The sequence below is a fragment of the Grampus griseus genome (genome assembly GCF_964374135.1).
Source record: "Grampus griseus genome assembly, chromosome: 4".
Classification (NCBI taxonomy): Eukaryota; Metazoa; Chordata; class Mammalia; order Artiodactyla; family Delphinidae; genus Grampus; species Grampus griseus.
Window position 1 is genome coordinate 61,714,004 of NC_138997.1, and position 23,312 is coordinate 61,737,315.

General features: G+C 31.5%; 1 protein-coding gene across 1 annotated transcript in view; it reads left to right on the forward strand.

Moving 5' to 3' along the window:
* The window catches only part of TECRL (trans-2,3-enoyl-CoA reductase like), a 93,835-nt gene that overhangs the window by 49,045 nt on the left and 21,478 nt on the right, over nucleotides 1–23,312 (forward strand). The window contains exons 4-8 of the mRNA XM_082652848.1: nucleotides 3,228–3,331; nucleotides 10,852–10,967; nucleotides 15,240–15,345; nucleotides 16,602–16,674; nucleotides 22,473–22,516. Coding sequence (XP_082508974.1) covers nucleotides 3,228–3,331; nucleotides 10,852–10,967; nucleotides 15,240–15,345; nucleotides 16,602–16,674; nucleotides 22,473–22,516 — 443 coding nt within the window. The remainder of the gene's footprint in view (nucleotides 1–3,227; nucleotides 3,332–10,851; nucleotides 10,968–15,239; nucleotides 15,346–16,601; nucleotides 16,675–22,472; nucleotides 22,517–23,312) is intronic.

Genomic DNA, 23,312 nt, shown 5'->3' on the forward strand with positions numbered 1-23,312 from the left:
AGTAATGCAGAATTTTAAACCTGACTCTTCTACTTATCTTTAGAGTCTTCTTTTATAAAGTAGAGCTAATAAAGAACCTAACATGTTTTTTTGTGTGGGGGGGGGTGGGAAGGTTTGTAAGTATTAAATAGGATTATGTTTATAAAATGCTATAATGATTTGTATGTGGTAGATGCTTCATTGAACATAGTTGTAACTATTAATATTAAGGAAAAAGACTTAACACCAAAACAAAGCAAGGCATGAATATTTACATTATAGTTGCTGCCAGAATACATTTGCCAGAATGATTGCACTATAAGTAATGATGCCATGTGAATTTAGAGTCCTTTACAGTTTCCTGACACAAAAGACTGCTAAAACACAAATAAAAGAGTAAGCAATTGATTTTTATGTGAAAAATAGCAAAGGTTTATTTAGCTCAGTGCTTCTGCTAAGCTGGGCTGAACTTGGCTTTGCTTGGCTAATCTCACTCAAATAGCTACAGTCAACTGGCGGATTGTTGAAGACTGACCTTTTTAAGATGGCCACGACTACAGTCACTCCTCTCTGCTCTATGCTTCATCAGAATATTCTGGGCTTGTTATCATGGTGGCGTCAGAGGTGCAAATAAATGAGCACAAGCACTCAAGAATTCATGAGATTCAGGCTTAGAACTGGGATATGATCCCTTGTCCCACATTCTATTTGTCAAAGCAAGACACTAGGCTAGCCTATATTCAAGGGGTGGGAAAATAGACACCAACTCTTAATAGAAGGAACTAAAAGTTATATTGCAAATGGTGTTGTTATGGTAATGGTGAATAATTGCAGTCATTATTGCAATAAATCTGTCATACAAACTGGTAACTAAAATGTGCTCTCTCTTATTACTGCGATTAATATACTTCACAATGTCCTGGAAGTACAGTGTTGAATTTCTAATTCTTAGAACCATTAGATTTGTTCAACAGAAAGTTGAAGCATGGGTAGAGTTGGTCCTTCTCTTCCCATCCCTGACTCCAACCATCCATACCCATTATAAAACAGCCTTGACAAACCCGTAAGGTTAGAAGTATGCACCTTAGTGTCTGGCCCATTCTTGGGAGAAAATGCCCCCCAAAAATGTATTACTTGAGTTAATTCAGGCAGAAAATTCAGTGGTCTTAAATGGTCAAAGTATCATATAGATGGATGGGCTTCCATTAGGCATGGTCTCCTGGGCCCACATATTCTGGGGGGGTCGGGAGCAAGAGCAGGGTGCTGCGCATGCCCCCTGCACACAACACCACCTAAGAGGTGGGCAAAACACCTAAGCCACCCCTCTGGCCCTATCTCTGGACACACCCCTACCCTCACCCCATATAAGGAACAAGCACTCCCTCGCCTCAGGGAGCGGGCATGCAAGGAAATCTTTTGTTTGTTCTCTCTTCCCCCTGCTGTAGCAGGAGTCCCAATAAAACCTCACCTGAATTTCTTGTCTGGCCTCTGATAAATTTCTACTGATTAAGGAGGCCAGAACCCTAGTCTGTAAAACTAGTATCAATATATTGAAGCTCTGCATCCCTCTTTCTGACTCCTTCATGCAGATTTAAAGAATTTGTTATTAACTCAGGCCCACCTAGATGATCTCTTTTGAAGCCATATATCAAAACCTAATCAAGGAAGTGATAGCCTATTATATTCATGTTGTATTTATCAAAATTAATATATAACAATTTTATATTTTTATGTTACGTTAAAATACCTATAATTGTAAATCTATGTCTTGGATTTTGAAAATCATCTAATGATAGTCATAAATTAACATCTTACTCTTTCTTTCAATAATAGAGAATAAAATGAAACCTGTACATGACTGGAGATAATATAAATCACAAATAGATTAACATAAACTACAATATAAATAAAAACAACAACAGCAACACTAATAGCATTATACTTGTGAGATACATCCGTGTTGGTACATATGGCTCTAATCTACTCATTTTTCTTTCTGTACAGTATACTGTACAGAATAAATTAAAAAGATTTATTAAAAAAATAAAACAAAATATAGTTATCCATATCTCATTTATGAACACAAGATTTTTTACAATGTTTTGCTATTACAAACAGTGCTAAAAAGGACATCTTTGTACATATTCTTCAGGACACACTTGCCAGACTTACCTAGTGTTTATTTTTAAGAACAGAACATTTCCCTTACACATCTTTTGACATGTTCTGTTTATTTTCCTCCTATTTAATGAGAAATTCCTTCTCAGTAATCTTTGCGGTATATATGTCTTCTTACTTCAAAAGCCTGGAGTGCTAGAAATCTCAGTCTTAGTTTCTATCTTTCCTTTTCAAACTGAATGCATAAATAATCTCTTCATGCCCCATGGCTTTAACTGTTAATGACTTTTAAATCATCTACAGAGCTACCCAACTGCCTACTTGACAGCTCCCACTTGCAGGTCTAATAGATATCACACACTAAATACACCCTAACCGAAATTTTCATTTTCACCCCAAATCCCACTCTTTCCTCAATCTTCTTCATGACAGTTAATGAGAGTACAATGCACGTTAAGTGCTCAGGTCAAAAATATAAGCACTGCCTGTATCTCACTGAATCCTTTTCTCTCAAGTTGAACCTGCTCTAAGTTCAAAATATGTCTGGGATTGATGAAATTTTAACATTTCCACCAGTGCCATGTTAATCCAAACAAACCTCATACCCTGATTGACGAATTTTGACTTCCTCCTAAGTAATCTTGCTCCTTTTCTTCCCAGTTACCACACAGCACCCATAACCATCTTTTAAAAAGGTGAATCATGCCTATCCCCAGGTGCTTTGCAATGACTTTTAAAATCATTCTACTCCAAATAATTTATCTTATAATAAAATCATTTATAGAACGGATATGTGTATCTACTGACACACAAAATTATACTTTAAAAATACCTTGTATCATAGTTGATTATGATATCACCTAATATTACATTTTCTCAGAACACAATATGATAGTAGCTAGTGGTAGTCTGTACTTTGTTTAAATAGCATTGGGAAACCACTGTGTATTTGAAAATTTGCCAGATATATTTTATAAAATGGGTTTATTCACGTTATCTTACTTTAAAGATTTACTGTAAATTGCAATTTCTATGTAAAATTCATCCTTAGCTTTCACTGGTTTCGCATTAAAATTATTTACCATTATGCCTTGAAATTGTATTAAAATGATATTTCCTTGTCGTTTAAGGTGGGCCCTTTTTGAAGGACTACATAACCATTCAAAGTGTTGCATCTTCCTCCATTGTCACACTTTATTTTACAGACCTAGGTCAACAAGTCAGTTGGACTACAGTAAGTATCGATTTGAAATGCAATAAACATGTCCCACATTTTGACATAATTTGTTGACATAGAGGACATTTTCTGTCAAATAAATTCATAGCGAAACAAAATATTGCACTAAAGGTATTTTAAATTTTCCATTCTTACTATGATCAGTGGCCAAATTTCCATTCAAGAATTGGAGAAATGAAAATACATGGTTGGAAGGAGGATAAATCCCTTTTTAAATGTCAATCTATCTTATGACCGATGGCTTTCTGCTTTCCCTATGCTTTGTCAGTTACATAGTGTTTCTTCAACTTTTCCTTCTAAGAGCCTCGGGATAATGAAGACCCATTTGTTTGGAAAGAGTGGAGAGAGAATATTCAATAAAAAATGTTCCAAGGCAGTGGGGAGGACATTTTAAAGACTGAGAGTGAAGTAGTAAGACTTCTTTGTGTTGTGAGGGGTGGGGCATTCTTTTGACTTTCTTGAAGGAGGTGTTTTCAAAGTGGTGGCAACTGAATCCAATAACATTAGAAGAATGAAGACCATATTAAAAAACAGGAGGACTAAGAAACATAAAATACTTGACACTACTTCACAAGTATTGACATATTCATGAGTAATGGAATAGATGGAATATCTTCAGTAGAAAGAAGCTATGAAGCTATGTGATATTTAGTGACAGGCAGTTAAGGAGTTAATCTGATAAATAATTTTGACTAGTACAATCATTCTATTATTCAATTAAATTAAACCTATTTTTATATTGTTCAGATTTTAAAAGTTTTTTTCTGATTACCTTCTATTTAATATTTGTGATATGGTTACTTTCAATATTTTCTATTCAAAATGGCTTTCTTTTGCCAGCATAGTGCTTTGAGTTTTCCCTTTATAGTTAAACAATCAATTTTTAAAATTATTACAGACACATGATAATTTATACATTGTTATTTAATTCTCAAAAGGAGAAATTCCAGTTTACATTCATTAATCAAAATGTTGTCACATGCTTTACTTTTCCAGCAATTTCTCCTTTAACATACATTATCTTCCTGTATTTAGATAATTCTTTTAGTGTGTTTGGTTAAATGGTTCCTTTAGTTTCCAAGATTTTCTGAGCCTCTGAGTACTAATTTGTTGCACTAAAAACTGAGTTTATAGTATTCTGAATCCTTGTGAAGTATATCATAATGTTTACAAAACAACCTACTAATACATGCATCAAATAAGCAAAGGGCTTAGTGTTTAAATGTGATATCTACAGACCTTTGCTAAAAGAGATTTTAGTCTAGCAGATTTTGATTTTCGAAGGTTAAAATATTCACAGAGTCTTTGTCCACATTTATAATGAAAAGGGAATTCTGTCTACAGAAATAATATCAGAGTGAGTGACAATAACTGTGAGTTCATAAGAAATTCCAGCTGCAGCATTTGGATAAGCACTGAGGAGAAAAAGTGCTAAGGTAGAATTCTATGATAATTGTACTAGAAAATTATAGCTTATTTGGGAAGAAAGTCATTTAGGTGACAAAGAGAACTCTGAAAATAGGCTGGATATTTTAAAATCAACCCTATGGTTCACACACTCTTTTGCTCCAAATGAGTCAGTCCTATTAAATGCTAAAAATATACACATTATATTGCAGTCACACCCACTTTATATCAACCAAATTATACAATAAAAGCAATATTTTTACCACACATAACGTTCTTGCACATTCATAAAACATTAAAATGTACTCCTATAATAAAAGCATTATCATAAGTATTCTTTTTTTTTTTTTTTTTTTTTTTTTGCGGTACGCGGGCCTCTCACTGCTGTGGCCTCTCCGTTGCGGAGAACAGGCTCCGGACGCGCAGGCTCAGCGGCCGTGGCTCACGGGCCTAGCCGCTCTGCGGCATGTGGGATCTTCCCGGACCGGGGCACGAACTCGTGTCCCTTGCATCGGCAGGCGGACTCTCAACCACTGCGCCACCAGGGAAGCCCTATCTTAAGTATTCTCTTTGTAAGAAATAATCTCTTCAATTTAGCAAAGTCAAAATTAAGATTTTAATAATTTTCATGAAATAAGAGTTTGTTACAGAATATTGAGAAAACTCTTGCCTCATGGAACTTATTGGAAGACTTAGGAGAAAGGTTTATTATAATAATATAATAATCCCCATCACACAAATCCTATTAACTAAAGATCTTATTCAGTTTTCACTATTTTTATATTCATTCATGTGTGTATATAGTCCTATGCAACTTATCTCTTGCATAGATTCATGTATTCACCACCAAAATCAGATACAGAATTATTCATTCCCACAAAGGAACTCCCTCATATTACCCCTCTGTATTCACACACTCTTTTTCCTATCCTGGGGCAACCACCAATCTGTTTTTCAACTCTATATTTCTGTCATGTGGCAATTGCTATATAAACAGAATCAAATATTTTTTGATTGACGTTTATTTTTCTCTAAGCATAGTGCCCTTGGGATCCATACTGGCTGTTGCATGTATATCAATACTTAGCTTCTTTTTATTGGTGAGTGGTACTCAGTTGTATGTATGTAACAGGGTTTGTTTAATGATTCACCCATTGACAGACATTTGACTAGTTGTCAGTATTTTGCTGTTACAAATAAAGCTACTACCTATCTGAGTGTAGGTGTTGGTATGAACATAGTTTTTTATTTCTCTGGGACCACTGTTGAGTTTTAAGAGTAACATTTATATTCCACATACAAGTTCTTTGTCTGATACGTGGTTTGCAAATATTTTCTCTCAGTTTTAACTAGTCTTTTCACCCTCTTAACAGGACTTTTGTTGCTGTACAAAAAGTTTTCAATTTTAATGCAACCTAATTTAGTAATGTTTTCTTTTAAGGATCTTGCCTTCACTATCATATGTAAGAAACTTTTGCCAGGAGTTTTTCTTTTATGAGTTCTTCTAATGGTTTAATAGTTTAATATTTTACGTTTTAATCATAGTTTTTTATTATAAAGAATTATCTATTTTTTAATTGTCAAACTTAATGTTTATTTTTAATTTGCCTCATGTGTCCTATAATCTATTGTTGGCTATTTTTTTTTTTTCTTACTCCATATGGATTAATTGTCATACTATCTTTTCTATTAGCCTCTCTGGTATTTTGGTAGTTATATCTTATTTTTCACTAACTCTAGTGATTACCCAAGAGATTATAATGTGCATCTTTAAAATATTAAATACTAGTAAAAATTGTTTGTTTATTAATGTGAAAATACTTCACAGAGAGTTGAATACCTTTAAGGTATTTAGGCTCCTCCTGAATTTTCTATTACTGTGATATATTTTAATTATATACTTTAAAGTTAAAATCCACTACTATAATATCACGTGGCCAATCTTTATTTAAATTTATCCTTTTCACTGCAATTTCGTTTTTCCTTCTAATACTGAGCTTACATCTGGTATCATTTTCCTTCTTCCTTAAAAACACTTTTAATGCTTTATTCTGGTTCTGTCTTTGATGAGTTCTCTCAATTATTGTTCATCTTAAAATGTATTTATTGAACTTATTTAACTTCTATTCTTTGAGAATATTTTTGCAGAAAAAAATACATGTTGGCAGTTATTTTTGTCCTTACTTCACAAAACTGCATTATTTTGACTTCTGACTCCCATTGTTTTTGTTGAAAAGTCTACTGTACTCCTTAAGTCTTTTCCCTGGCTTACTTAAAATTCTACTTTTGTTTGATTATCAGAAGTTTGATTATGGTGTACATAGCTATGATTGTGGTTTTATTTATCCTGCTTTGGGTTTATGTGTTATCTGAGTCTATGGTTTGATATATATTTAATTTGAAAAATTAGCATAATCTTGTCATCTTTTGATTGTCTGTTATTCTCTTTGTATTCTCCTTCTGGGATTTATATTACGTTTTCATACTTTTCAGAGTTTTCAAATATCTGCCTCAATTCTCAATCTTTTATTTTTCTTTGAACATTAAAAGATTGTTTTCTAAATCTAACTGATAATTCTGTTATGTGAATCTTTAGTTCTCCTGTTTTCAATGTCCTTCGTTATGGTCATAATATCTTCACTCCTTGTATACCTTCATATTTCTGACTTAGTGTGGGAAAATTTATGTGAATAAATTTAAAGATAACTTGAGGCCTAGGATGATGTTATTGTCTTTCAAAGATAATCTATCATTCTGCAGATGGACTTATGGCACTATTGTGTACAGGTCATCTCATTCCAATCCATGATTAAAATGATTTCAGACTGAGCTTCAGTATCTATGAAGACAGATCTATTTCTGCCTCATCTTCACTCCTAAGTTGTAACTCTTCTAGATCCCAGCCCAAATCCTGGAGATTTTATAGAGCCACCTCTGTCTTTGAAAGATACCAAGCAATAATTTTTGTACTTCCATTCTCAAGCACCCTCAAAAGTTTTGGTCTTTTTATCAGGCTGTTACCAAGCTTCATATCCCAGGTCAATCACTTCTCTGGAGCTCCATTTAAAACATCTTGACCTTCTAATTCTTCAGTGACTCAGTAGCTCTTTGGAGGCTGAAAAACATTTCGATCAATTTTTCTTGCTGATCTCATTAGGATGGTTTGTTTGAATAACATGGGAATAGAATTCTCCATTATATGTTATACATATAATAGTTTTTTTTTTCTTTTAAGAAAACCCTTCTAGTATCATATTACCTTCAATAGTATTCACTGAGTAAAAAGTGATATTACTACTGGGAAATGTTTTTGTAATTTTACTTAGTAGCTCTCCTATCTTTGGAAAATTAAGGTTGGCACTACTTTATTTTTGTCAGCAATTTCCAACAACTGTGAAATGTGCAATTTATTTTGCTTTTGACTGTCAATTGCTATTTTAGAAAATAAGTAAAGCCAACACCACCCTAATAATGACAGGACTAAAAAAAAAATTAAGGGAGAATGAAATACATTAAGTGCAGTCTAAGTACAAGGGTCTTAATCAGTTCACAACAATTGCAGCTGAATGTTTCAATTTATATTCTCTAAACAGCTTATTGCCTTCTTCCTTTTCAATTTAGATATATACCAATTTGAATATTCCACAGAAGCTCCAAAAATCCCAATTACATAGCTTGCCTAGTAGAAATAATGGATTTTACATTTAAAGCAACACCTAAGTTTAAAACAGAGAACTTTCTATAAGGAGATGCATGAAAATAACTTGATGTCAGAAATAAATTGGAATTTAAAAGTAGTATATATCTTCAAAGTAAAAAGAAAGTGCATCTGTTTATTTTGAATACAGAATCTCTATTAAACTTTTAGATTATGGAATTCCCAGTCTTTGTAAATTCACCTGCTTTGCTTAGGCTGTATACCTGTAAATACATATGTTTGTATGTTTACTTTGGCTTTAGTCTTGTTTTTACTCTTTTTTGGTAGAAGAAGAGCAATTCCTGTTTCAGAAGTCTGTTTTATTAATATTTCTCTGCATGGCTCTTGTTTTTCTTTACTCTAAATCTATTTTCTGATTACTTCCTAAATATAATCAAACATCTATATTCCTTCTATCTGCACCCAAATAGACATTTTGCTTGAAAGATGCATTGTCTAAAAGTTATTTGTTATTATCCTCCAGTTCTTTCAGGTCCGGATGTATCCTTCATACTTCGGTACTATTTTAACCCCCATGTTTCAGCATGAACAATATTTGTGATAAAATGCTGGGTCTTCTAGAACATATTATTGTAAGTTAGCAGGCTCCCCTGATTTTTTTTAGGAGATGATGGAGACAAGATTGTAGTTTAATTTTCTCTGATCCAAAAAAGTTTCATATTTGTGATAACATTTTTACTAACTTAATAAAGAGTGACATTTGGTCAGGTTAACTATTGTTTACAACATTTTTCATTTCTGATATATTACAATAGAACTTGCTCAAAATTGACTTGACTAGGTCAGAGGCATTGAAATAGATATTTTAAACTTTTTGTTGTAATAAAACAATCACTATCCTAATTATTCTAGAGTATTATTAACTAGATTATATTATCAGATATTCAAAAGTGGTAAACAGGGCTTCCCTGGTGGTGCAGTGGTTAAGAGTCCGCCTGCCGATGCAGGGGACACGGGTTCGTGCCCCGGTCCGGGGAGATCCCACATGCTGCGGAGCGGCTAGGCCCGTGAGCCCACTGCGTGCCTGCTGCGTGTCCGGAGCCTGTGCTCCGCACTGGGAGAGGCCACAACAGTGAGAGGCCCGCGTACCGAAAAAAAAAAAAAAAGTGATAAACATTTTTATTCCATATATGAATAATCAGGAATGTTGTATGCCATAAATTAATATAGTCTCTTCTCTCAGTAAAAATGTTGCTTTAATACAGAATTTATCGGATGTTGCACTGTTCTTATCCTCACATAGACGTCTTTCTTGCCTCATGAGATAATAAATATCATTTAGAAAAAGTATAACTGAAGAAACCTGCATGTATAAATATCTATTTATACGTATGTATATATACATATATATGTAATTATATATGTATGTGCATATATCATATATTTTAACCATGTAGCTATACAAAATTCTCACCAGAGATAAGAGCATAATTAATAATCAATGTGAACACCTGTATTTTTGAGCAAAATATGTACAACTTCAAGTTTCCTACCTTAGAAAAATGATAAAAATTGGCAAAGACAAAGCAAAGTAGTAATGGCGGTCGAATTAATCATTGTCATGTTTGTATTCTTTCTCTTCTCTTTGAACACCCATAGAGGAAATTATTTTTGCTTTTTTGCCTGAAATGTTCAGAATGTGACTTTAACCTGGTTTTAGCATCAAAACAAAACCAAATAACTGACAGTCACCAGCTTCAGAAAACTATTAGAAAACAAGTCAATTATCTTTCTGCAATCACAAGGTCTCATTTTCAATTATCTTTCTAATTTTTATGATTGTGTCTCTGTAGATTGGATATCTCTCTCCACATACATAGTTGCCACTTAGCTCCAGAATTCAGAAGTCAATCTTATAAAACTACTCACTCAGACTCATTAGAATTAATCTAAAATTTCCAAAAATGAGAAGTAAATTATTTCAATCTGAGTAAGTGTCAAATCAATTGAGTTCAAAATGACATGGCCATAAAAAGATTAAAAGAAAGAAAGAGAAACTATTTCCCATTCCATTCAATGACAAAGACAGTTAACACAGAAGATTCATTTGTATGGGGCTGGAGAGACATGAGAAATGCATTTATGATTGTTTGATTAAATAAAAATTCCAGTGTACTATTTATGAAGAAATCATTATGTTCAATATTTTTAGTTAAATTAACCATTTATGACTGTCCTTTTCCTTAACACTTGGCTAATTCTTCCAAGGAAGACTTCTTGCTATTTGTGATAGCACTTAATTTAGTTCTTTTTCAAGAATAGATGCTCACCTGTCCATTTCACCAATTTACGTAGCAGGCTAAGTCTGTGGACATGCTTATTATGGACCTAAGTAAATCTTAATCATATCTATAAAATGTACTGTTTAATCTAAATCACCTTCTTTTTTTAGGTATTTTTGGCTGAATACACAGGACCTCTGCTAATATATCTCCTCTTTTATTTGAGGATCCCATATATATATGACATGAAAGAGAGCTCTAGAAGATTACGTCACCCAGTAGTACAGTAAGTAATACATATACATGGATCATATAGATTAAGGAGGAGACAAACTAGTACACAGATATTATGCTAATAAATATTTTTTGTAAACACAATTATAGTGGATTGAATTTTAGGGTAATATATTTTAGATAACAAGAAGTATTGTATGCATGCCAACTTTTAAGTTTATAAACAGGAACTATTACTTAATATAATTAATACTTTAAGTATACCTTAAAGCAGAGGTAATTTCAGTTAATTATGATCACAATCAACAAGAGAAAAGCTTAATATTACAAAGTTGAGAGGCCATATATAGGACTCAAAATATTAATACTTCCCTAAAAACATGGGCAACATTGCGTAGAAAAGAAATAATGACTGAACTAATAAACTGGAAGAAAAAGGTTTTAAAAATTACAAAATTAAATTTTACTTTTAACCAGGACAGTTATCAAAGCAGAATATATAACTATAGTTCTTCACGTATTGTGGAAATAGTCTCCCTCTCTCTCTCTCTCTTCATATCAAATAACAAATTAAAGAGAAAGAATAATCATTCAAGATGCTACATAGACATGTAGAGTTAGAAATTTGTTTTAAAAAAAAAAAGGAACCTGGGCAAATGACTAAACTCTAAGTGAATTAAAGAAGCAAAATTCAGGTCATAAGGATGCTAGAAGACAGAGAATAATTTGACTCCTGGATTTCTCATCTCAGATTTGTCTTTCTTTCACTCTTAATTCTGTACTCCAGCCACAATTACCACCCTTGTCCTGATACCTACCATGCCCTTACACACAATCCCTCTTCCTCCATTGCCTCCCTTTTCTTTATTTTTTTCAAACTTCAAATAGAGCTCAATATTACTTAGTATTAGCCATTCCTATTCCTTCAATGAGAAATACGTTACTAAAATGTTTTTCCTTTATACAGTTTATTACTTTAAAATTATATATTTACATAGTCATTTGTGTCTTTCCCTCTATAGAGTTTAATTTCTATAATGGGTATCTTTTGGTGCTCAGTCAATTTTGCTGCTTAACACATTACCTGATTTATAAAAAATACTCAATAGTAATGTTCTGTATGAATAAATACATGAACCAGTTACATGAAAATTTATTTTATATTAGGCACTTTTAGAGTATAAAAACAGAGGAACCTGATCTGGATGTGAGTTCTGAAATGGGCTTTTCTATGAAAGTTATGTTTGAACATTTTTCTTTGTTTTCTGAAGGGACGTGTCAGATTTTAACTAGTAAATCTGAGGAATCTTCATATGGAAATTATCTGTGGTACATAGCAGTTTGATGCTTTGTAGGAGCAGACAGAAAGCTAGGAGAGTAGAGGCACAGAGAAGCAAGGGGAGATTGGATCTCAGGGATCATAGTCAGGTCAGTATCTGGCAAGTTGCTCAGGGCCTTTTGGAATGTTAAAGTCTACCTTTCTTTTTCTTAAGTTAAGAGAATGCCCAATTCATTTAGAAAGTCTGGGATGGAGTGTTCATAGGTGAATGTAATTGCCCTCATTTTTTAGATCAAACATATAATGTGTACCAGATATATATCACAGCATGAAAAAAGAACACGTTTTTTTTTCCCCAGCAGCATTCTCAAAGGAATTGACCGACAGTTGGTTATTATTCTTAAACACAAACACAGCATGTTTTATAACTTCTCAGTGATAAATGTATCTGTTCCACATTCTTCCTAAGGAGCAAATATGTGAAGTTTATATTAAATCATTCAGAGGAGATACACACAAACACACAAACTACTTTTGAAATTTGAGTGTCTAGTAGAGGTCAGGTCATCCCTCATATACCACACTCCATCTAAAAAAAACTCTAAAATCTTCTTTTTGTTGCCTTTCCTGAGCCCTTCTCAAATCCTGGAATCCTTCCACTGTGCCCTCTGCAATTCAAAGTCCACTGTTAGCAAATTTCTTATATTGTCAACCTTTTATCTGAGCATTGCCTTCATATTCTTCCTCAACAGAAACCTGGTACACTGCCTCCCTTGCAGCTCTATAAAGTGTCTTTTTCACAGTCCTCATACCTTGAAACTTACTTGATGAAACGTAAGATATTTTCAAATATTACATTTGGGAAAAAGAGACCCAAGCCTATTTATGGATGTTCAATTAGTTTAGCACTGGAAAGAGAAAGAGTTGATGTTTGAAGGGAGGTCAACCATAATTAAATAGAATATTTTGGAATGAAATCAAACTTGGTAAGTGCAAAGTCCAATAATGTGCAAAGTGGTATATATCCAGATATTAAGTCATAGCTAGCTGCTATGCTAATATCTATGCCCTAATGGTGAAATATAAATTAAATATGTGAACTAATTTAATCATAGTTTAAATTAAAATTTCTCATTCAGTGCTCTGCTACATTGCTGGGCATAAGATAATTTTCCTGCTTTCTTACAAAATGGAAAATTCTACTACTCAAGTATTTATATAAATATTCTTCAAAAGAACCAAGAAGTTAAGAGAGATGCTGATTCTCTTACCAGTCCTTTGAACCCACATGCAACCTCCTATATCAGGATGTTTGTTTTTGCTTCTCTTACTGTCTAGAAAGCTCTGTCCCCAAATATCTACACTTTGTTTTCTCACTTCTTTCAGAATTTGTCTATTGTTCTTAGATATACACATCACACAGAACATGTCTCTCCCATAATAGGTGCACAATTATATTTTTATGAATTAATGAATAATGATCTATTCCCTAATGATTTAGCCAGGTTGGTTTGTTTTTGTTTGATTAATTATTTGTTTTCCCTAAAGTCATTCTTATTAATACCAGAAATCATTAATTCATTGTGTTTAATATAAACTTACAGTGTAGACTCAATGTTTGATTTTACATATTGTAAATGAAATGCTTATTTTTATGCTTAACCTTTATACATTTAAGTATATGATCTTTGATCCTTATTGATTTTCTTGAAAAACAATTATAGTTTTTGAAGTTTTACAGGTTTATTTATAATAAAAAATGCATATTTTAATAGAAAATATTTTAAATATAAACAAGAAAACATGCTTCTATAAATCATATTTGACATTTACTTTCTAAATATTAGTTATATAAATGACAAGAAGAGGTGATATGTTAGAATAGCAACAAAACAAAGCAACACAAAATACTGCAATATGTTAGGCAGTCAAAGACCAAACATAAAACAAACTAAACAAAACAAAAGCTGCATTGACTCCATAGGAAAGGAAATTCCAACTTTTTCAGTCTATGGTACTTGCTAAAGGACAATCAGACAATGAAAAAAGTATTTTGGATATTATAAAATGTCAAATGCATTGTAAGTATGTTTTGAATACTTTTAAAGTTGTAAATTTTCTGCTTCAGTCTTAAGGCATTTTGAAATGAGCATATTTACAATTATTATATTTATATATATATTCCTTGGGCAGATGTAAACATACAGTTAATGACTGTTGTTATGAAATATTTTGAGAGTCATCAGAAGTAAATTTATAGAAACTGTTGTTACAGTACTTTTATTATTAAATAAATTTAGAAATTTTCTAGAAAATAAAAATATCAAAAACACTTGTGTTTTGGTTACCAGAAACAATATTTCCTGATAAATAGAAAGTTGTAGCATACAAATGAACCTATTTACAAAACAGAAATAAAGTCACAGATGAGAAAACAAACTTACGATTACCAAGGGGGAAAAGTGGGGGAAGGATAAATTGAAAGATTGGCATTGACATATACACACTACTATGTATAAAATAGATAACTAATAAGAACCTACTGTATAGCACAGGGAACTCTATTCAATACTCTGTAATGATCTATATGGGAAAGGAATCTAAAAAACAGTGAATATATGTATAACTGATTCACTTCGCTATACAGCAGAAACTAACACAACATTGTAAATCAACTATACTCCAGTAAAAATTAATTTTAAAAAAGATGTAACTTCAAAAATAAGAAAAAGGGACTTCCCTGGTGGTCCAATGGTTAAGACTTTGCCTTCCAATGTAAGGGATGTGGGTTCAATCCCTGGCCAGGGAGCTGAGATTCCCACATGCCTCGAGGCCAAAAAACCAAAACATAAAGCAGAAACAATATTGTAACAAAGTCAATAAAGACTTTAAAAATGGTCCACATAAAAAAATAATAAAAGAAAAAAAGAAAAAGAAAGTTGTAGTAAACTAAAAAAAAAAAAAAAATTAAAACATCTTATATATAAGGTGACCCAGATTTTTTGGAAGGGAATTTAATGTGTTTGTGTTTTATTTTCTTTCTAGCTTGGCCTGCTTCTGTCATTGTATACACTATATCCGATACCTTTTGGAAACCTTATTTGTTCACAAGGTTTCCGCAGGACATACACCTTTGAAAAATTTGATAAAGGTGGGAACTGATATGTTTTGTAATTTTAATTGTTATTGAGAAATTTTATGTATTGGATCATCTACATCATCATTAAATCATGTTTATTTCTCTCAAGCTTAGATTTTTCTATTCAGCTTTATCAGCATATCTTAAACATTCCGCTCCTGAAATGCCATTTCCTGAGCGATCTAGTTCATTGGAGCTGCCCTCAACCAATAACATTACATAAAATATTTGGCATGACCTTACGTTACAAGTTACATACTTTTAGGCACCTTTAATTTTGGAAATACTTAGCACTGAATTCAGATTAAGTGCCACTTGAAGAGGAAGAATCTCATATATAAACCCTCTTATAAATATACATTTGTGTGATTAAAATGATGATGCTACACCCTATAATTGTGATTAGTGTCAGTGTAATGACAATATCTTTGCTCTTCCCCAAAATGGTAAATACAAATGTTATTAACCATCAATTAACTATCAAGAAAACGGGAAATGTTCTGGAACATTGAAATGGAAATGTACATTAGATAACATGGTGTAATTCAGTTTTCCAATTCAAAGTAAAATTTATTTTAATTTTTTTCCAATTTAAAATTTAGTTTCAGAATGAATTATTTCTTTACTAAAATATTCCTGAGTTTTAGCAAATATCTGTTTTCTTAGAATTTCAACAAGCAGACATTCTATTGTTGTCATTATAATGAAACAGTAAACTCTAGAACTTTTACAAACCTCAAAAAATCATTTAGACTAGCTTCTCTTTTGAGAGAAGTTATTAAAATTCGTCATGTAAGATCAGCAACATAGCCTAGTACACCTAAAATGAGGCCATTTCCCTCTATAATCAATCAAGAAACATTATTACTAATGATTAAATAATTCATTCTTTTACTCATTTACTGTTGGAAAATAGCTGTTTATTATTTTTATTACTTCACTCCTATATACTACTTGATAGACAAAAGCTATTCTTGAAAAATCTTCATAAAATATATTGTTACATTTCTCTAAATCCTCATTTATATTAACAAGTGTTGAGCAAAGAAATGCATTTTCTTAGTGATATCAAATAGGTACTTTTAAAATGCTACTTTACTGAATGAAGAAGCATTCCATTTAACTAGCTTAGAAAATTTATAACATTTTTTATACCAAAATGCTGCAGTGTGGCATATAAATGTATGGGGTGACTTCAAATGATGTGATATATATATTATATATATATATATATATATTCCCTAACTTTTATTGTGTTTTATTTGTAGAGTTGTGCCTTTTATTGGGGATTCACTTCTTGGATTGCCTACTACATTAATCACCCACGGTATACACCACCATGTATGTAGAATTTATTCTTCTATACCCATACTAAATTGCCAACATCAAAACTCTGTTCTAAACTACATAGAGATAATGAACAACATGGCACATATAGAGGAATAAGAAAATAATGTCAATTTTAAATTGCTTTCATAATACTCCATTAAATTTTTATGTAGGCTTAAAAGACCAAATTTGACTGACATATTTTGATTTATTTTCTTTCCATAGAAACTCTAGCAAAAAATGTAAGTTGATTATAAACCTTGAAAATGACAGACAGTAAAATGAAAGAGTAAAGATGAAAAAGAAACATGCCATATAATCACATAATCATGTACAACCATCAGGATTTTTAAAATAAATAATTAAATTATTATTTTAAATATAACTTCAAAAGAAAAAAATAGAGGCTTTTTTTTCCTGTGACATATTGTTCTCTATTTATAACTTTATTAAATGTCTTGTCCCTTGACTCAGATGAAGCAATTTAGTGAACTGCACACTGGAACCAAATCTAAATCCTCAGCTCCTTATCTTGGGGGAAACATACCTGTCCTGATCAAAGAATTACATTTCTTTTATCTTCTGTGGACCTTTCTCTTCTCAGCTTTTACTGTAGCTCACAAGACACACACAGCAGAGCCCTATTGTTATGTGTTGACATTTCATATTTAACTGAGAGTTTTTTGTTTTTTGTTTTTTTGCGGTACGCGGGCCTCTCACTGTTGTGGCCTCTCCCGTTGCAGAGCACAGGCTCCGGACACGCAGGTCCAGAGGCCATGGCCCAAGGGCCTAGCCGCTCCGCAACATGTGGGATCTTCCCGGACTGGGGCACGAACCCGTGTCCCCTGCATTGGCAGGCGGACTCTCAACCACTGCGCCACCAGGGAAGCCCCTGAGAGTTATTTTTTGTGGTCTATTTCTAGTTTATAAAGTTTGAAAATAAATGGATATAAATGATGTATTCAAGCTTTATTTTAGATTTTATAAAATAACATAAATCTTAAAGACATTAAAATAAATTAATATCTTTTCTTGAAGCACTGACACAGAGAATTACATTATTCAGGGTTTTTGCCAAAATCAGCAAATCTAGTTCAGCAATCACAGTAAATGATTGCAATGTTCAGAACTTTAACTCTTCTAAATACTAACAAATTAACTATGAATATTGAAGGAGAAAATTCCCTGATCTCACAAAACTCTAGCTGATTTTTAAAAATATTTTAACAGAAGATGTACCTTCTAAGTTTAGAACATGAACAGAAAAATTTTTTAAAAGATATTTTTTATCCATAGTATGTTTAAAAAGAGGAGCCTCTGAAAAATGCTACATTCATATATCTGATACAAAATAATAGAGGTTAACTGTGTCATATATGCAAAATATTTATGGAACACTTATTGTTTGTCAAGAACTGTAAAATTGCTATTTCTTTTGTAATTAGAAACAATATTATTATATAGGTGTTAATATTCCCCATTATATATTAGGAAAATAAGGCTCTGAAAGTTTAATTTTACTGTGCTTAAGACTCTTAAATGAATATGATGTAAGTAGGACTCAAATAATGTGAAAATATATAGAGCATTACAATACCTATTCCAAGTGGAGGGTGAATATCATATACATGCACTGCATGCTTTGCATGGCTCTGATATGCATGGATTTCAGTTTTTATGGTTTATTTAAATAATACCAGCCCCTAAAACCATGCTTCAAATTCAGTTACCACATACGCTAATTGTAATTTCACAATTGCAGCTAGCTCTTTAGTCCACATATCACTCTATAAATAATGGATGCACATCATGGTCAGTGACATCTGATGGTGGTTGATAACTGCACATCTCTTATTCAGTTCACTCACAACCAGCAAATAACTGGAACAATTGTGGAGTCTGGGAAGTCCAAGATCAAGGTGCTGGCAGATTGGGTTCCCTGGTGGGGACTCTCTTCCTGACTTGCAGATTGCTCCCTTCTCACTGTGTGCTCACGTGGTGGAGAGAGAGAAAGCAAGCTCTCTGGCATCTCTTCTATTAAGGACACTAATTCCCATCAAAAGGGCCCTAACCTCATGACCTCATCTAAACTTAATTACTTCCCAAAGGTCCATCTCTAAACACCATTATATTGAAGATTGTGGTTTCAACATCTAAATGTTGAGAGGCACCATTCAGTCTATAGCAATAGTGGTGAGGGGCCTAGGATAATTAGCCCACATTGCAGGCAAATAATGGGATCTAAGTTGTCATGTGATTATGACATTTGTTAGGTTTTATTTTTTCCTTAGAATTTCACTTTTCTGCATAAATGCTACAAAAAGTTCGATCCTTGCATTTATTATCTCTGCCTAAGATTTTTAAAGATTGTTCTTCCCCTTTTATAACTCTTTGATTAGAATTTATAGAGTAAAATTTTTGATTATATATTAGATTGTAAAAATCCAATGCTGTTCCTTCAAAGTAGAACTAGTACAAACTACACTATCTTTATTTTTTAATTAATTTTATTGAAGTATAGTTGATTTACAATGTTGTGTTAGTTTCTGCTGTGCAGCAAAGTGAATCAGTTATACATATACCTGTATCCACACTTTTTTAGACTCTATTCCCTTATAGGTCATTAGAGTATTGAGTAGAATTCTCTGTGCTATACAGTATGTTCTTATTAGTTATGTATTTTATATATAGTAGTGTATATATGTCAATCCCAATTTTCCAATTTATCCCTCCCCACATTCCCCCTAGGTAACCATAAGTATGTTTTCTACATCTGTGACTCTATTTCTGTTTTGTAAATAGGCTTATATGTGGAATCCAAAAAAAAGAAAAAAACGGTACAAACTACATTATCTTTAGATGAGATGAACTAAACCTGAAAACATAGATAAGTATAAAAAATTTTTAAATAAAAATTTTAAAACTAGATACTTAAAAACCTATTCCTAAATAACTATTGAATTTAAAAGTAAAAATACATTACAGAAAAGACAATGACAAAGTGACAAAAGAGTAACCAGTACATATCAGAGCTTTTTTAGCCAAGTAGTTATAATCTTATTAAATAATCATATTTAAGGAAAATGAAACAAACATACTAATTAAACAAGTTAAAAATTCCTTTATATTAAAACACTGTACTCAAATTATATGCTGCATTAAGTTCAGGTACTTAAGAGTTGTAGAATAGTTGAGCCAATTTTTAAATTATTTCCCTTGAAAATTTTCTTTAAAACCTGAATGCTTACAATGTAATCTTCCTTCATTTCATCCTCACAATTAGAAGAAACAGTGGTTGTATTTTTTATGCGTGTTTAATTTTTTCATCATATTTTTCTGTGCTTTCACTTTGTATATGTTCTTTTGACTTACATACTCAAGTGTTTAATTCAGGATATTTTGTCCTTACTACAGATATGATAATTAATTTTCCATTATTTTTATGTTGTCATAATTTACATTGTGCTTTGCCCCTTACATCAATTGGGTTTTTTTTTCACCTCTTTCTGTATTCTCTACACTAACAGTTTCACATTTTTTATAGCCCTATTCTCAACAGATCTGACTGCACAAAATAAATAGCATTTGCACATTTACACACACAAAGTACTTAAATGAAAAACAACATATTGGTATGTATTTCCAACGCATATACCATTAGGGAGGTCACTTTACATACTTGAACAATATTTAAAATAAATAAGAAAAATATATTATCATAATTGGACTGCCCAATGGCAGGAATATTCCATTAACCATAAACTGGAATGAATATGTTCAGGAAGTTTAATACAAAAATATTTAGTATCAAAAACAGTCAAGGAAAAATGACCTATATTTTTGCCTATCTAAATGTGAAATATTATACAAATTATAAAAACATTATATAAGGTTTTAATGGTATCTAACATTTTTTCTAGAAAGTTTATTTCAAATTATATTATCTGTAACTTTTTTTGGAAATAAATATAAAAATACTTTAAAATTACACTCTTTGGCCCAGTACCTTTATACCACATCATTATTTTTTCTCATGAAAAAATTGAAACAAGGCATATCTTCACAGTCTTGATGAAATGTTCTGAACCCTCTCATCCCTGTGTTAATATCTATTCATTTTTTTAGATAAAAGTTCAGTCATGTACTCAAAGTTCTCCCTGATCTCCCTGATTACAACAAATCTTTCTTTTTAGCTCTTATATTAAATATTGCATAGATCCTTCTCAGTAACACATTAAAGTTGCATGCTTTCATTTGTTAGCGTGTGATGAGTATTTGTTTCCTTGTCAGAAAATAATTTCTATTAAGATAAGGGCTGCATTTGTGTTTATTTATAATTAATTTATCCACAGTCACACAGCCTGCCATATAAATTACTAAAAACTAGTGTTGAATTAGTGAAGTTTAGTCTAGTAGTAGATACAAATTTTTAAAAATTATGCTCTATAGGGATGAATACCAACTAATTATTATGATTTAGCTAGAGAAAAATATTTAATTATATGGCAAAATGTGTATAACATAATATTAAGGGACTAAGTGATTATAAAATAATTCTATCAAATATGGTAAAAGTATATAACAAATATGTATATTTCCAAAGGGAAAAATCTGAATATTAACTGGTTTTCCATGGATTAATTTTATTTTCCCTTTACACTTTTATGTCTTTCAAAAATGTCTCCATTAATATATTTTATTTTATAATAATATATATGTACTTTATTAAAAAAAATTCCAATACATGTACATGTTTTACATATATCCATGCATAAATACTTATATAAAATTTAACTATATTACCCTCTTAAGTTTCTAGCCCATGGAAATAGAACTTAGATAAAAGATTTATATGGAAAGATGTTTGAAACAGTACTATTATTTATAAAATTAAAGTAATTCTAATTATGCAGCAATTGGATAATATTTAATGTTTTAAGACTAGCCACATTATACATTGTGATGTAGTTTCTATCATACCTTTGACCACGAATATTTAATAATATCGTAAAAGTCTTTAAATATATTCTTATGTAAAAAACCCGATTCAAAATGAGTATTTACATTAATTTTTATTTGTAGATGTGTTTATATAAATAAATGCAATTTACATAAAACTAGAAGAAATGCAACTGTTAATACAGATAATGAGCTTATTAGATAATTTTATTTTTCATTATTTTTGTATATTCCAAATTCTCCTCTATAAACAAGGTGAATTTAGAACTCTGTTTCAAATTCCATTTTGTTCATTACTCTTTATATGATTTGGCAAGTTATATAAAGTATAATTTTTTACTGTAAGGTGAGAACAATAATATTTGCTTCATGTGTTTGTTTTTATGGTGAAAATATATAAAACACTTAAAATATTGCCTGTTGCAAAACATCAATGCAAAAATAAAAATTACTATTATTAGCATTTTTCTTTTTATTGTTGAACATTTAAAAAGAAGAGATATTATTGAGTGCAATTACACACTAGGTCATACTAATATGCTTTTAAAATGACAAACAAGGTATATTAAATCTGTTTTCAAATAGTTTAATAATAAAAATTATAAATAGACTCCATTTATATTCTAAATATCATTAGGTCACTAGAAGATAAGTATACATAGAAAGCAAAATATTGTCATCTCTTTAGATTGCAAAAGTGTCATTCCAAAAGGTCAGATAGTACATATCACATATCACATAGTACTGTTTATTAGAGGGTAGTGATATCCAATAAACCTTTCCTGAATTATATCTATAGTTTGCCAATCCAAAAAATGAGTGTTTACATAACATCTTCTTCTGCTTTCTAGCATTTGGAAACAGGCAAGTCACAGTATCTGCTATCAATTTTCTGGTATGTATTATTTATATAATTTGCTATTCATGCTCTAGTTGTGACATTATTAAGCATTCAAATAGATTGCATTTAAGGATTTGTCATGTAGAAAATATGATTTATTTTTATATTATATGCATAATGGCATTAAATTAAATAAATCAAATAACTTCCCATAATCAAGTCATTAGCTCTCTAAATCTTTTCATCAAAATGTTCTACTCATCTATAAAGGATGATTAGAATTATTTGAAATATAGTAAAATTTGGGGGAAAAATTAAACTCAGTAATTCTTCCAATTGTCTGCACATTTACCAACTTACAAACTGCTAAAAGCAGAAAGTTTTACAAGTCTACCTGATGATTATGCAGAAAACTCTGGCGTAATTATTAAGTAATTCTGAATGAAAACAAAGTCTACTTTTGTGAATGAAACAGGGCTCTATACTAATTGTCCTCAGTCCAGTTCTTTAGATCATTCTATTTAACTTCACATATGCATTGTCTGAATCTGATACAAATCAATCTGACTACAAAATATTCTTTATTATTTCTGAAATGCATTATTTTATTAGATATATATTTAGCTCCACATGCCATATAACTCCATGATTTCATTCTTTAGTCGTGTTTTCCCTCATTCTTGCCCTTGATAGATTAACTTTCATTATTCCTGTCCCTGATACATTAATAAACACCCATGACTCACGTACATGACAAGATCCTTTGTGAAGTTTGTATTGAACAACTTATACCCCACCATTTCATACAAGGAACAGATTATACACTACACTTTGTAAAAAGCTCTCATAT